This window comes from Gossypium arboreum, chromosome 3, assembly GCF_025698485.1.
Source record: "Gossypium arboreum isolate Shixiya-1 chromosome 3, ASM2569848v2, whole genome shotgun sequence".
In the NCBI taxonomy this organism is placed as follows: domain Eukaryota; kingdom Viridiplantae; phylum Streptophyta; class Magnoliopsida; order Malvales; family Malvaceae; genus Gossypium; species Gossypium arboreum.
The window spans coordinates 129,926,226-129,943,656 of NC_069072.1; the positions used below are offsets into that span (position 1 = coordinate 129,926,226).

Consider the following 17,431-nt stretch of genomic DNA (forward strand, 5'->3'; position numbering starts at 1 on the left):
TCAATGACATTTCAATCATTTTTTCCATGCCATTGACACATAATTTTAATAACTTTTTACCATGAACCTCGAAATTTGAATACTGAATCATGTATTTCAAATCTCGAATCCCAAATCATAGGCTTGAACTCTAAACCTCAAACCCCAAACCCTAAACTTGGGTTTGGGTTCGAGTTCAGAGTTCAGGATAAAAAAAAGTATTTAAAATATGTGTCAATGACATGAAAAATAATTATTGAAATATTATTAAATAATTGAAAAAAACCATAAATGATATGATGAGAAGGGTTCATAAATAATTCTAGGAATGAGGTGATAAGATTTAAATTCATGATAAATACATACAACTCAAAACACATATATTATTAAAATTTAAACTTAAAAAATTAATAAATATCACTTTTTTTTTTGTAAGAGATATAATATCTTTGAGGGTAGGAGAGTAAAAAGACCTATAATTTTTGATCCCATACAACTCAAGATAGCATCTAAGTGCTCAAAATTCAAAAAGACAACTCAAATTTATTCTCTCAAATTCTCAATTATTAATTTCTTTTAGAATGGGATGACAAGATGTGATGTTCAACCTCATCTACAATCATACCCCCCTTATACTTATGTCTCTACTCCTATTAATACACCTTCTTCTTTTTATGTAATTCCAATATTTATTCTCAAATATATTATTATATTCTTAATTTTAATAGCTTATAATGTTAAATTTAGCCTTCACTTTTTATAGTTTTTATTAATTTAGCTTTTTATTAGTTAAATCTAACTATTAACATCTAAAAAGTCAGATCATTTTTAATAGAAATGCAGATTAAAATATTAATATTTTAATGTCTAATGTGACAACTTGTAGAATAACTCATATGTACTTTCATACTAACATGTCACTCTTTGTCTAACAAATTGAAAGGTTAAATTTGGGATTATACCTTTCAATAACAAAGATTTAAATTATTAGAAAAAATCAAATTTTAAAAAAAAGATAAAAAAACAATTATAAAGTCATTCGTTGATAAAGTTGTATAGAATTATTTTATATTTAATAAAATAAAATTGAATCACAACATCTGCTATTTCTTTTCTCATCGATAGATTGATGTCTCTTTTCAGATTGTGTGGTTTCATTACTTTCTAATTTGATTAATGATAGTTGTTACATCAGAAAATTTGGGATAAGAACATAGAACTTTTTGTTTTTCTCAGGAAACAACCAAGCTTTCTATCTTTTTAACTTTCCAGCAATGTTTGAGCAAACCCTATTTAGCCCACCAATAGAGGAAATGTTCATTAGCACGAGGCAAGAATCCTATCTCTTCTTCCTTGTGACGTTTGAGTAAACTAGTGACCAACCTATGTTTACATTCTATACATCTTCTTTCCAATCACCATCATACAATTCCCTATACATATGAATTCACACACTTTATACATTTCTATAACATAATTTATTATTATAATTGCTCAAATTGATTTAATTTATTTATCGTACTTTCAAAATATTATCTTTAAAGTTTGAAAATTTTATGTAAGACCGCTATAAGTAAATAAAATACATGATAATCGAGTTGAATTCCTCTCATATATACATTCAAACAAACAATTTTGTCATTTCACCATTACTTTCTATTGGAAAAGTACATATTTGACAAGAAAAGTATGCAATGTATTATTTATATATGCCCAAAAACTTTCCATTTTATATATTACGTTTTCTACTTCTTTAAATCACATGTTTTAGAAAAAAAATGAATTTCAAACATGTTGAATCATGTACAATAAAAGTAAAGGATTGGTATTAAAATTTCCAGTTAACATAAATCTCGAGTTTGATCCTTAAACAATTTTTATCAATATATATTTTCCATAAAGTGCTTTAAAGTGATAATTCTAAATTTAATTATACTACTTCTTTACGTATTATATGTAAAGTGCATACACGTATCAATATGCAAAGCATTTCTAAAAGCTTGAAATATACGTATATGCAAAGAAGAAATAATATATATATATATATATAAGTGTACAATATTTCAATCCAGCTGTTATGTGCAAAAATCTTCCAAAAGGATCCCACATTTGAAGACGTTAAATAAAAGATACTGATAAGACAATTTTGAAAGAAAAGAAAAAGAAAAAAGTTTAATCATTCTTTCACGTACCTTATCTTTATTCTTACATGATGAATATAATATATGTTTCCACAATATGCTCTAACAGACAAAATTGTTATTTTATTCACAAAACTTAAACTAATCAACTTAGTCTTCCACGAGTAACGATAATAAGATTATGTGATAAAGAATAAGGATTAAGAGTTATTCCGTAATTTAATTCGAAGCTAGTGTTATAGATTATGTATATAATATAAATATGCAATCATACACATGTAAACATACATACATTACACACTCACATACATATACATATATGTATATATAATGCTAGTGCATATATAATTTCAACAAAAGAATATAAGCATATGGTGGGTATGAAATATTCTTTTAAATGAAATCCAAAGGTGTGCATGCAAACTGAATATTGCTCTATATTATATATATGAGCTATTGCTATTTGTATTCAGAAAGTTTAACTTTCTTCATAACTCTGCTTTAAATACAATATCTTTATACATATGACCACATATATATACATATATAAGTAGTTTAGCATGTTGAGGAGTACTGTACCTTGTTCCTAGAGCTTAATATTGCTCAGACAGTGATATATGGGGAAAATCTCTCGCCATTCCTTGTAATATCTAGAGATTATAGCACTATCCATTTCCTTGCTAAGTTGTTCATATTCAATTTATTGACCCTCCATCTCTTCCCTGTTAATTAGCTTAAAAAGGAAGATCCAAAAAGCTAATTAATGGTGGAGGAATGGTTAAAAGTTATATTGTTGTATACATATCTTTGAACCCTCCATGCATTGTAAGTACTCCAATACCTGCTATATTACACCCGAATACCCGACATAGGTTGGCTTAGTTACTAGAGTAGTCATTAACACTGAAAAATATCAAAGTTGGAGTCTGCTAATCATAATAATAAATTTTTCAAAACACATTACCTGTTCAATTTCATTGCCCTACCATCTCCTACCTTTAGGGTGGATTTCCCATCTTGATTATTGTAGAAATGCCCCCTTTCTTTCCCCATAAAGTTGAACAATTTGATATGTCCCCATACAAAAAGGTACTATAAGTAATTATAACTACTTTTCTCATCAAGAAAAACCCTAACCCTAAACTCTTTCTCTCTCTAGCTTGATAATAATCTATATGTTGAAGATCATATATGCATGGGTGCACACATTGAAGCTATAAGAAAACAAAAAAGTAAAAGGAACCCAGTATATCTCCATATGATTGAATACTTCCTAAATACAAAGAATAGCCACAAGAAAAACTAATAGTACAAAAAACTACTACTAAAAAGCACTAGTGATCTAATAATTGTACAGAGATAATTAACATATAATTAAGCAACATAAAAATGGTGAAAAGTGGGGTTCTTTCTTGATGATGAGTTGGTTAGAAAAACGACATACCAGTAGTAAACACATAATTAAAAACCCATTTTTTTTCCTACTGATCTTCTTCCTTTGCTTCTGTCCTCATCGGTGTGGGAACAATATCCTGAAGAAGCCCATGGTCTCTATGTGATAAAGCTGAAGGATTTGGGTTACTGAATCGTGGTTTCTCTTGAAGAAAACCAGGGAACGAGGGATGGATTATGTTTGAGCTAGCTGTGGTGATGTTCAAAGAAGGAGTTGAGTTATATATATAGGGTTGTAATTGTTGTTGCTGCTGCTGCTGTTGATGGTTTAAGTACATAGGTTGAGGAATAATGAAAGATGGAGCACCGAAAGCGGAGGAATCCGGTGCTATTCCGATTGCCCCTCGAGGCATTATTGGACATGGATGCGTATGCTGGCCTTCGTACGTCGTGACGACGATGGTCGGATCGTCGGACGATCTCTCGACTCTCTTCTTCACCCCACATCCTGCCGTAGTGCAACGATAATAGCTCCTATTTTTCAATCATACATTAGAATCCCACAAATAAAAAAGTTAATTCAAAAGTACTTTTTTTCTTTATGAAATTTTGAATTCTTGGTATGCAAGGAACATATTCAAAATTGATATACTAATTTAAAAAAGAAAAAACAATTTTGATATATATACCTCGGATAAGGGCTGTTTTTCACAGCTTTTTGCCCATATTTTCTCCATCTATAGCCATCATCTAAGTGATCAATATCACTCTTGGTCATGAAGGCAAATCTGGGTTCCCTTTGCCTTTTTGGATTCTTCTTTTTGGGTTTCAACCTAAACCCCATCAAACTTTACTTAAAAAACCACCACTTACAAATATGTATATGTATATGTATACGATGTATGTGTGTAAGTCATGATGAAACCCATAGCTTAAAAAAAGATGAAAAAGCTTACGGTTTCTTTGTCTTGTCCTCATCATCCCCAGCTTTGGTTTGCTCATCATTTGCAGCTAATTCATTGGAAGAAGAAGAGATGGAAGAAGAGTTTGGCGTCGCGGGGTTGTTCAAGACCTCGGAAGATTCCGGCACGGTGGAAGCCGGCGACAAAAGACCAGCCTGATGATTGAGGTGCTGCTGCTTAGAGTCAGTGTGGAGTTCGTGTAATATATCATCATCATGGTGGTGAAACACTGGTAATGGAGGTGAGGATGGTGGAAGAATCGAAGGCTGAAAAGAATCGAATAAAGAAGGAGCAACAAAATCTTGATGGATACCAAGCAAATCCATGAAACCCAATGACCCCCACTTATCTCCACCACTGCCTTCACATGATGTTCCCGCCATGTCAAAGATGCTCCCACCACCACCACCACCAAAGGCTGACGGAATCTCATCGGGAAATCTCATATTCGCCATGGGATTATTCTCGTTCTTCTTCTCCATAAAACTATTCACATATTCTATTTCCTTTTTTATTGAACAAAACTAGGGAGGAAATGGTGGGGGGAGTATTGTATATTGGGGGTGTGTGTTTCTTTTCAAGTGTGAAATGTAAATGGATTTTTGGGTTAATAATTTGGATAACAGCTTGGAATTTTTGGGAAGAAGGTGACCGCCATTTGCCGGTTAATTATGAATACGGTACGTGTCGATTTTAAAGAGCAGGGTATTGGGCGGGCATTTATTGCTTTTGGACCGCCCTCTCTTCTTTTTTGGGTCCACTTTTGCGTACGCGTATTCTTAACCGGTTTAACCGGTTGTGTGTGTGGACGGGGGCCCGTCTCTTTTCGCGGTTCAGCTTTTTAACTTTTTAAATTTTTTCAAAAATTAATTAAGCTAATCAGGCGTTTATCCAAATCAGGTGAGTTGATATATAACATTAGTACATTTCAAATATCATTTAAAATTTCTTAATTTTTTTATTCTACAAATAATTTTAAAAATTAATATGTGCTTATTTTTTAAAATATTTTACTATACATATGTAGTGCACTTGTTAACCGTTAACCCTATATATTTTATTACACCCTAAAAACAAAATGACACTATCCTGGGTCCATTGTGGAGTTTTTTATTTCACTAGTAGTGTATAAGATAATAAGTTTTATAATTAACATTTCTTTTAAGTTTATTCATATAATTTTTCAAAAAAATTATAAACATGACTAAAATTTTAATGTTTACATTATAATATCTTATATTATTATCGATTTATTTTTATGTGATATAACTCAAGTAAAAATAGATAAAAATAATATATTATATAGTTAGAAAATATGCCAGTTAAGTCAAGTTCGAGTCTTGATTATTTAAATTCAATTCAGTTCATATTAAAAATATGCCTTTTTTTATCCAAATCTTTTTTATATTAAATACTTTTTTAAATTTTTCTTAAATTTCGAGTGAAATTTCAAATTTGTAAACAATGGATGAAATTATATATTAATTTCATACCTTTTGGTGGCAAATTTAGTTTTGTATTTTATTTATTGTTACTATGTGAATTCATGAAATAGGGCTATATGTATACACATATGTTATTCACATTTCAATTATATACATATATATATATATATATATATATATATATATATATATATATATGTGATGTATTTGAATTATTTGCAAGTTAATTTTCATGTCAATTTGTAAGTTCACATAATATATATTCAATAACTTTAATCAAATACTAAGTAGTATTTTATTATGTTAGAAACAACTTTTGTCTCACCATTTTTATAATTAAACTTATGTGACTCTCTTTTTCTATTTTCGGCCAACCATTTAATATAATTTTTAATCAGTGATTAGTTAACTTTAATCATAACATTAAAACTCCAAATTACATCATAAAGTTTTTTAGCTTTTTTTTTTGTGATAGTATCAAATTAGATTGATTAAAAGCATTATTAGTTTTGTCTTATTGTATAATTCCTAAAACTTTATTGGCGGCGTCATCAAAAACCTGTAGACTTATCTTCTACGTTAAACTCAGCTTAGCCAACCAATCAGCAACTATATTGACTACGTTAAGGCTCTGACCACCTTTGGATTATTAGTCTAAATCGTGGCCCGTTTAAAACCTTCATTAAGCAAAACGAGTAAACCATCTAAAATACCCTATAGCTCAGCCTTAAAAGGTGTGCATCTCCCTAAATAGTGATTGAACCCCAAGATCCAATTTCCAAGATGATCACGCAACACACCACTAGTAGAAGCACTTCCAGTATCTCTAACCACTGCACCATCAGTGAATAAGTGTAACCACGTACCTATCAGGGGCGCTCGAGAACCAAAAGTACGAAATTGTGCAAGTATCCATTATGGCTTAACTCATACAACTGAGCCCAACTAAAAGAAGCATTGACAATCTCAAGTGTTGACCAAGTAATATTTTGGAAGATAAACAAATTCTTATTCTTTCAGATGCGCCAAATAATTAATCCAAAAAGACAAGAGTAAATAACCCCTCGTCTAGATAACCTCGTGTGACAACAAAGGTTAGAAGTCAACCAATCTTGAAGAGTCCAAGAGAAAAACATGTGTTGCTGATCAATTGGGACAATATGAGCTACTATGTCCAATTCCCCGCCGAGTACGCTCCATAGTAGTTAGAAGTCTTTGCTTAGACGCTAACCAAAGGAAAAATCTAACTCTCTGCGGCCCTTATTTGCTTAACCACATCCTCTGACAACCAACCACAAAACAAGTCAAGATTCCAAACTCCATAGCATGAGTAGGAATTTGCGTTATAAAAAGACCTATCGTCGGAATCCAATAATCTTTTCAACAACAAATACTAGTGCCATTTCCTATTGACAGGCTAAGTTCTCACAAAACAATGGTCATACCTTAGAAAGAGACCTCCAAAGGTGCGAGCATTGACTTCGAGCAATGGTATTCGGTAATTGCTGAATAGAGGAAATTTAAGCGACTCGAACTTGATTTGCAAGGGGGGAGAAGCACATGTATAACCATTAGTGATTTTTAATTATTGTAAAAAAAATGAGTTAATTTATTCTCTTTGATAATCTAGTTTTAATTTACCCATTTGTAAATTTATCATCTAAAAATTTTGTTGACTCATTTGAGAATAATTTCCTAGAAAGACAAGAGGAAAAGATAAATCTATGAAACTTTTCCACTCTTAAGCCTCCATGTGCAACATAATATTTATAGACCCCTATATACTATACTAGTACAATCGGGACTAATTAATAATTATTTAATATATTTTTTAATAATCTAAATTAATTTATTTAAAAAAATAGTTTTCATTATCTTTTATTTTTTATTCAACAAAACAAGAGCATAAGGGCACTTTAGTTGATTATTACTATTCTCAAATTTTCAGTAATATATAAATAACAAGGAAACGTCCTTTTGGGATTTTTTTAATTTCAAATTTTGGCATTTTCCAATAAAGTAATTTGTACTTGAAATAATAAAAATAAAAATAAGCGCGTTGTAAATGCTGACACAATATATACGTCAGCTCCAGGTAATTACTCGCCCACCTCTTTCCCGACAAGCTAACACCGTCGACCAACAACAACTACAACTTCAACTTTCATTCATTTTCTATTTAATTAAAATTTATTTAATTTGAGAGAAAATTAAATTAAATGAATAAGTTTTTCTTTTACCTGCAAATAAATTCTTCACATTGTGAAACATTTACGGGGAGTTTTTAAGAGTAAATTCCAGATCATATTTTTTATTATTTTAATATTATGTTGTAAATTAATTGATTTTGGAGATACGAAAAAAAAACAAAAAAAAACAATAACGAAGACTGGAAATTTTCCAATCGCAAAATGTCTGTGTGAAAACTGAAAACATGTACTGATTTCACGTGCATGGGATTGTGAAAAGGGATCAAGGAGGAAGGAGCGTGAGAATGACGGACAAGTTAGGGCGCTTGGTTAGGGAATCAGACTCTAGGATACATCGAACACCGACCGGGCAAAAGACAATGAAGTTAATTAATGTTGAGTTATTGTTGACCATTGGCTCCAAAAAGTCTAATCTAAAATTATACAACCCATTTGAATTCTGAGACTCTAACGCTATGACCTGGTCAAAAGGTCAAAGCTTTTGAATAATAATAGTTTTTTTTATAAAAAAAAAAGTTGGTTTTTTAGGTATTAATTAAATAAAATTTGCATTTAATGTAATTTTTTTTACGAAAATTTATCACTTACTGATCAACATTTACCCAAAAATAAAATATAGGGCATAGTTAGGGATATAGGCACTAGGCAGCCTTGGCCTCTTTGATTAAATATTATTAATTTAATTTAATTCCTTTTAACCTCTTTGCTAAAAAGGAGTTATAGATTTAGTATCTTCCAAAAACATTTAACCTCTTAAAATTTATGTTAAAATGCATACATTATTATGCTAAATACATATAGACAAACACGTATAATATTTACTCATCAAATATAGTTATATTTTTACTCGATAAAAATACGTGGCACCATAAGAAAGAATCAATAGAACATTTATGGAAGCCTTTTGTTTCACAACATGTACCCTATGTTTGGATTGAGACAATACAAATTAAAGGAAATGAATCTTCTTTCCCTCGTTTGGTTAGCTTTTTTTTTTATTTAGGCAAAGAAAAATTAAGAGAGTTTACTATCATTTGTTTCCTCTCAAAATGTCAATTTTTTAATTACCCTAAATCAGAGGGAAAACTAAGGAAAGGAGGGTGAATAAATTTTTAATAGGTTAAAATATGCCTATAGTCCTTGTACTTTTTGAAAATTAAGAATTTAATCATTATACTTGTACTTATAGGAAATCAGTCCTGTATTTTTCAAATTTTAAAATTCAAGTACAACTATTAATATTGTTAATTTTTTGTTAATTACACCATTTTTTAATTACATGGCTACCAAGTGAATTTTTTTAATTTCAAAATATCATTGCAACAAATTTAACAAAAAAATAATGTTAACACTTGGACTTGAATTTTGAAATTTGAATAGAATGACTAAATTTCTAGAATTACAAGTATAAATACTAAATTTTAAATTTCAAAAATATAAAGAATATATGCACATTTTAACCATAAAATATTATGATTTTTTGTAGCATTATTATTTATTAATCCAAACATAGCCTTAGCTCTCCACCAAGTAATGCCAAGTTGGTGTACCACCTTACATAGCCTGGCTAATTACTGTGTGACTAACTACCGTGGGCACCTCATCCTCCAGGCGACTCACTTTTGGTGAGAACGCACTTGTCTTCAAGATGTGACAATTAGACATAACAACCTCGTACTATATTAGAGTTACACCACACTTGACGAAAACCCATCTACAACGGCCTTGCCACCTAGCCAACCACACGACCACCATGTCTCAAATTTATCAATGACATGGCATCATTGAGCACTAGACCTCCCTCCCTATAAATACCTATAAATACCCTGTAAAATGATAAAAGAGGATTCTTGAACCATTCAGCAACCCTAAGCATTTTCTAACTCTCAATCTCCTTTGATATCTTTCCTTCTTCCTTGCTTTCCTCTTGGCTTCCTCATTTGTTTAGGAAAACAAATCTTTATTACACCACCATTTTTTTCTCCTTATTTTCTCCGTTGTTGGGACTTGTATTAACATATATAAATTTAAAATCATATTAACACAGTACAAAATCATAATTTTTTTTTTCAAAACTGAATGTACCTCAAATATTATGATCCAGCTTACGTGGAGAGGTTGAAGTGTATTAATGATGGTATTAATTAATGATTGATCTTTACCCAAACATATCCTTTTATATATATATGTTTTATTGTCTTCTTTTATTTATCTATTTATTTAATTAAAGGAGTTTAGCAATAATATTAATGGCTAAGATGTAGATGATGGACCATATTGAGGGGAAATGTAGTGTGTCCATAACCCATGATTGTAGCCTTTTATCATCTCCTATAAACCACCTATATTTATATCCATATATTTAAAACAATTGAAAAAAAATTTAGTAGTTACCAAAATCAATCAATCAATCAATCATAAAAAAAAAAAATTCATAGCTTAATGATTGGTTTAGCCATGGGATTATATTAAAAATTAAATTAAATTCATCCTCCTGATTTTGCCATCGTGGCAAGCAAGGCAAGGAAGTAAAAATAGTAAAATTTCAGTTTTTCAAATAAAATTAACTAAAAATTATAAATTAATACAATAATAATTAAAATAATAATTTGAATTTTCAAAATATTTTTTATTCCACCTCGGATAGTAAAATTGTTGACTGCTACTCTAAAAATCAGGGTTTAAACTTGTTATAATCTCTGATTTTATTTATGGAATTTAAAAATTCTATTAACAGTAAACGTATCCAATAATTCATCCAAAATTACATTTAAAAACAATTAATTAAATATTAAAAGAAACTAATCTTGGGTTTACAATAATTTTCTTCATGTGCCATGATTCTGATTCTAGATTAATGTTGACATCATTATCCCACTAACGAAGGCTGTAAGAGAAAACTTCTTCCTCTTGATTACAGATTATTATACGAAAGTTAGATTCTAGAAATAAATAAATAAACAATATACAGTCATAAACGTATATTTTTAATGATAATATATACAGGTATTTACATAGGTTCAAATCATATTTACTTTCTCATATATATTTTTAAATATTAATATGTATAGGTAGAGATATGATAATTTTATTCCTTTATTCTAATTAATTTATTTAGTTACTTGTATAGTTACAACTTCAAATAATATACTTCTAAATCTTTATAATTAAAACATATTATTACATATATGATCAGATTAATAATTAAAATATTTTTAAAGGAGTTTGCATAAAATAAAATTTAAATTAAACAAACATAATAATTAACTAATCTATATGATACTTATTATATACTCCACTTATATTTTTATTAATATTATTTCTTAATTAGTCTCTTTCTATCTTTATATCATAAAGTCTAGACTAGACTGAATAGTCAATCCAACAACTTGAATTAGACATCCACAAGAGTCTTGTTTATATTGGACCAAGTCAATAACTAATATATATTAATTGGTCTTTTTTTTCTCAAAATTAATACTTAGAAATTCTTGGTAATTGTTGCCTACTTAAATTTGGGCTCCTTGAATGTAACGGTATAATGTCAGGTTAAAGTTATGTATCACAGGTTAGCGAATTAAACCTCGTAATTATTACGTATAAAACATTTTATAGAAGTTAACTTACTAAATATGATTCATTTGATCCATTTGAGTTGGTTTAATTTATGAAATCTATGAAAAATTTCATCTATTTAAAATTTAACTTAACCTGTACTATTTATTTTTAAAAAACTCAACTATAAATAAAGATCTTCTCCTCATTTATATTCACTTAGTTGAAATTCTTTATACTATTGAGAGCATTGAAGTAAACACTTCATGTACACTTTTTTTTTTTGGCTTTTTGTTCATTTTTAGTTTCTTTTGTCTTTCGTGTTTGCTTCTGTTTTGTTTTGGTGCCTTAGGAAATTTTTACAAGAATTTTATTTTCTGAGAGTAGACTAACTTAAACATGATTTGAACCCAAAAAATCACCTAAAACTAGGTGATTTGCCAAACTAAATGTTTAATCTTGCAACAAACATGTTTGATAATATTCAATGAAGCTTGCATTTCACTAATTGCTTGTTAATGTAATTACTCATGCTCGACTCAATAATATTTGAACTAGATCAAATACAAGTAATATACTTTATTATGCGGTATTTAACTATGGTGTCCAAAACACTCTTAATGATTTTTTTCTTGAAAAAAAGCAGAGAGAGAGAGAGAAACAAGATATCTAGAAGAAGAGAAAGGAAGAGGAAAATGGAATTAGAATGGGAAACGAATAGCGGAGATTGCGGCAATGGGGCAGTTAGCAATGTGAGTCAGAGATTTGTTTGCAATTAATTAATTATTTATTTGAAAACTAAAATAAATAAATAATTAAAAAAAAGGAAATGTAGAAGTCAAAGTCAACAGTTATCCCGACTAATAAAAGAAAAAATAAAAAATAAAACTGGCAAACGTTAAAACGCGTCCGTCTCTCTCTCTCACACACAAACAGACAAAATCACTTTAATTTAATTAATTAATTAAAAAAACTAAGAAAGTGCCACTCACCCCTCAGTACATAATATCACCCTCGCTTTGCGTGCACGTCTTTCTGCCCAACCCCTCTTCTACTTTTTTTTTTTTTTTTTTAATTTATATATTTTGTAATTAAATTAAAATAAAAATATCTTTTAATTAATAAATAATTATTCGAACCAGTAAAAAAATCATAATCGGAGCGAGAGAGAAGAGCACATAATAGTCTTGGCCTAAAAAATGAATAATTATCTATTAATTTCTTTAATATTTAGGTAAATTACAAAAAAATAGTTATTTTTATTCGCTTCAAATTACATTTTAGTTACTTATCTTTAAAATGTTACGTTTTAATCATTTACGTTATTATTTTGTTACAAAACAGTCGCTCTGTCATCCCTAACTATGGTCCTATGTGGTAATCAAATGAGTTTTAAATGCCAACTTGAATGTCCTACGTAACATATAAAAATATAACATAAGGCAAACAAAAATAACTATTGTTATAATTTACTCTTAATATTTATGAATTGCACTTTGTCCTTAAAATATTTTTGTTCATTTTTAGTCTCCTAAAACAATCTTCTAACTTCACTCCTAATTGTTTTATAATATTTTTCTTTAATAATTTTTTGATAAAAGTTATTAAAGATTAAACGTGTCTATATAAATCAAGCGACGCATATGACAATAGAAACATAGTACATGGAATACAACATATGATTAAGGCATCTTTCCAACCATAACAATTCTTTCTCCAATACAGCTCACAGCACCTACTTATTCTACCATTTCTAAATCACTGTTTAGGTTTTTTTAATTATTATAAAAATTCGATTTAATCAATTAATCTATTGATCTCGACTAAAGAACAAAGATGGAAATATCTTATCCCTAAATTCCAAACATAATACAATTGATTTATATAGAAAAAAAAACAGAAGTGTCTTCAATAGGTCATTTTCAGATCTTATGTGTATGCAACCTTTACTTTTTACAAAAAAATCAAACCCTGTGAAGACTGTTGCCATACAGGAAGTCAAACAAGGATAATCTATCTATATATGTAAGATCAGAAGTCTTGGAGAAAGAATAAGATCCACCAATTTTAATATATAATACTCATAAAATAGAGAAGCAGCTGACTAAATCAAAGTGTCAAAGGCACATGGGATAATGTTAGGAGTTGGCATTCAATTATTTAATGGGCGCTGTGGTTTCAAATGGTCAACAACGAGGCCACTTTGTTGCCTCTGCAGTGGACGACATTTCAACATTCATTTGCCATTTTCAAACTCAAGCTTTTTTATTAAAAAGGTCCAACCATGGAAGAAGAAGCTTTCAAGAAATGTTAATTGTTTGATTGCTACATATTGCATGGCCCATTGGAAAATTATTGTTAGTTTCAATCTCCTGTTACATCCAGATACAAAATTTTCATGGATCATAGGTAGGGTTTCCCAATTCACAACATGTTATATATTTTGCAAAATTAAGCCAAGTTTTTCAATAATTTTGATTATCTTTTTAGTGTTGTAATTATGGTAACCACTTAATTGGTGTTGGTTTCATCTTGAGTTAAATAGACACCAATTTAATTGAATAATGATTAAAATATCACTAATTTTTATATTTTTATATAAAAATATAAAATAAAATAAAATAAAATAAAATAAATTTTAAATTTAATACATTATAAATTTCAATATATATTTGTTACTCTAGTGTTCCAAATTTTAATATAAATTATAATGTTTCTCACGATAAATAATTGTATGAAACTGTGATTACATATTATTCTTATCCCTTTTCAATGAGAGAATAACAAATCAGATTTCTTCTTGTGATTTTCAATATTTTTAGTTGGATATAAATTTTTTTCGAGAGAAAAAAACTAAAAATTAAGAAGAAAATTTTAATTTATACTCGTTTTTCACACACCAAGATTAAATAATAAATAAAACCCTACCCCACCGACATGATTGGGTAAGGAGTAATGTGAAAACCTGGGCCGAAGTTGAAAGCAATCCGGCAGCCCAATTGATGAGTAGAAAATAGCCAAAGTCTGACACAAAACACATTCTCTGTTTTGGAATCTAATCGGCTAAAACCATACCCGATTAGGCCTAAGACCAATCCCAAGTTCCTTCCTGACTCAAAAAACATTTACTAATTTCAAAAAGCATCTAGATATTAACGTCATTTTATAAAGGTGTGACTGACACACATGCTGTTTTAAGGGCGACTTTGTCACTCAAAGTTTTTGACCCACCATCAATCTCTTTTGCTTCAACAATTTTGGGTTGTGTTTATTAATAAATATCCTATAAAAATATAGTAAATTATTAAAAAAAAAAATATATATATATATATATATCGATTTTTTAAAACTGTTTTTAGAAAAGGCACAATCAATATAATATATAAAAAATTGAAAATTTTATAGGTGGAATTTTAAATGGATTCCATTGGATCCGATCTAGTTGTTTGTTTGATTTTGGTCATTGATCTTTGACAAGGCCTATGAAAAGGGTTTCTTTTTGCTTCAAACCCTAATTTGAGTTTTGGGCCTCATAATTTAGCTTAGCCTGTTTTTTTGAAATCATGTATGTGTCTGGGCCTTATGGTTTGTTAAAGTTATATAATAATCCCTATATTATTAAAAGTCATTTTAAGCATGCACAATTGAAATTGGTTGGAATCTCCATTAATAATTGGATTTAGTAGTAATTACTCGAAATCGTATGAGGGTAGTATAATTACTCGAAATCGTATGAGGGTAGTATGTTTATGTAACTATTGTAATTGGCAAGTCTCATCGAATTGAGTGTAATTGGAATACCCTAATTACAGTTTTCAATTTTTAGGAGAGAATGAGAATTGGAGTAATTACGCAAATAACTACACTCAAATTTAATTTTTTTAAAAATATTTTTATACAAGTTATAAAAATATATATTATAAGTATGAACATATAGGAATGTCTCGAACAGTTATGAAAAAACTATTATATTGTAAATTCTAAAATTTTTTAAAGTTATAGTAAAAAGTTTATTATAAAAATAAATTACATGTTATAAAAGTATTATAATATATTTATTTATAAAAATTATTCTAAAGAAGTATGGACATAACTTATTTATGTGTCCATACCACATATTATAAAAATAATGTACTTATTCATAAAAAATGTTATTGTTCTTTTATAATATATTATTTATAAGAAGCGTTTTGAAAGTTATTGGAAATTTATAAAACGTTTTTGTAAAGTTATATATTAAAATTTTATGTTATTATTTTTACTCGGTTTATGTATTGCTAAAAGGATATAACCTAGCATAGTTTTCTCCAATTTAAATATATATATATATATATATATATATATAAAAAGTATTTATAATTAAAACTACAAACCATTTATACTAGAATGTTAATGGGGTTGAAAAGACATTTGTTATTCTAAAAATATTTTTATATTAACATTACCTTAGTATAGCTTAAAAAATGTTGGATTATACTAGAATGTTGCATATTTCATAACTTTAACCATAGGTGGAATCTGAGATAACCTATATTTCAAAAAGAATATGGAAGAAGGATATCTTAATAATTTTAACAATGCATATTCAAATTCATATGTTAATGAACTCGGTCAAAGACCAACAGATGATGGTAAGGAGCATATGTTAAATATTAAAGAGAGAATAACCCAAAAAATATGCATTAGAACGATCGGATAAAATTGCATATGATGTTTACTTTTCTTGTTATTTCTATTAGTAGTCGTATTATCAACTACTTTTTTAGACTAACATGATACATTTGATAACTTAGTTTTAATTCTTGTTACTTATTTACAAATTATTTTTATCATATTAATAATTTTTTACAAGAATTAATATATTTTAAAATGTAAATTATGTAACTTTGTAATTATAATTTGTACTACCAAACATGACATATGAAATTACGATGTAATTACACTCTATCAACCAAACACGTCTAAGAAATTACAAGTCTTTGTAATTGCTCTTTCATTCAATTACTCTATACTGTCCAAATAGTCTGTTAATGTTTTTTTTTTTAAAAAACTTTTTTGAAATTTACTCAACCATTTATTTAAGTTTGATCCAAACATAAAGTTTTTAATTTTATTTATTTCTTTTTTTGGCATGGCATGGCATGGCATGTCATCTAATATCACTAATATGGACCGCCATATTAGTACTGCGTCAATGATGCAACAGTCAAAGACAATAAACATTAGTCAAAAAACTTAATTGATGCAATTTAAAAGATTGAGAGTTACTTAATTAATTTTGTACGAGCATTAAGGTTCACAAACGTGAAAAGAAATAAGGTTGTGTCATAAACTATTTTAACTTTTAGGGATAAAAAAAGAAGAAGAAGATAAAAAGTGAGGTTATATTAGTGAGATCTCAAAATTTTCAACTTTAGTACGTTCAAGGCATCCAAAAGGGGTTCCAAATTTTCACGAGAAGCCCATTGTAATAGGTGGAGGGGCAGAGACCCAAGAAGTAAGCAAGATGGGGCAAGTGTCTTTGTTGTTTTTATGCCCATTTATACATGGGTCTCGCCATTTGCAAATTTCAAGCTCATTTATTTATCCATATAGACTATTCTGACTTGTTTGTCACAAGGACATCAACTTTTCAAAAGAAACAATATTTTTATTTTTTTATTTTAATTAAAATAACTTGAAAAATATATTTTAAAATTTATACTGTTCATTATATATTATAAACATTTTTATAATTTTTTTTTTAC

General features: G+C 28.6%; 1 protein-coding gene across 1 annotated transcript; it reads right to left on the reverse strand.

The window, feature by feature from the left end:
- Nucleotides 1-3,353: 3,353 nt before the first annotated feature.
- LOC108474765 (probable WRKY transcription factor 48) lies at nt 3,354-5,164 on the reverse strand. The gene is made up of 3 exons (XM_017776778.2): nt 4,469-5,164; nt 4,202-4,345; nt 3,354-4,046 (listed from the first exon to the last, which is right to left on the reverse strand). The coding sequence occupies exons 1-3, from the start codon at nt 4,954-4,956 to the stop codon at nt 3,602-3,604; spliced, it is 1,077 nt and encodes a 358-aa protein (XP_017632267.1). The 5' UTR covers nt 4,957-5,164; the 3' UTR covers nt 3,354-3,601.
- Nucleotides 5,165-17,431: the final 12,267 nt, after the last annotated feature.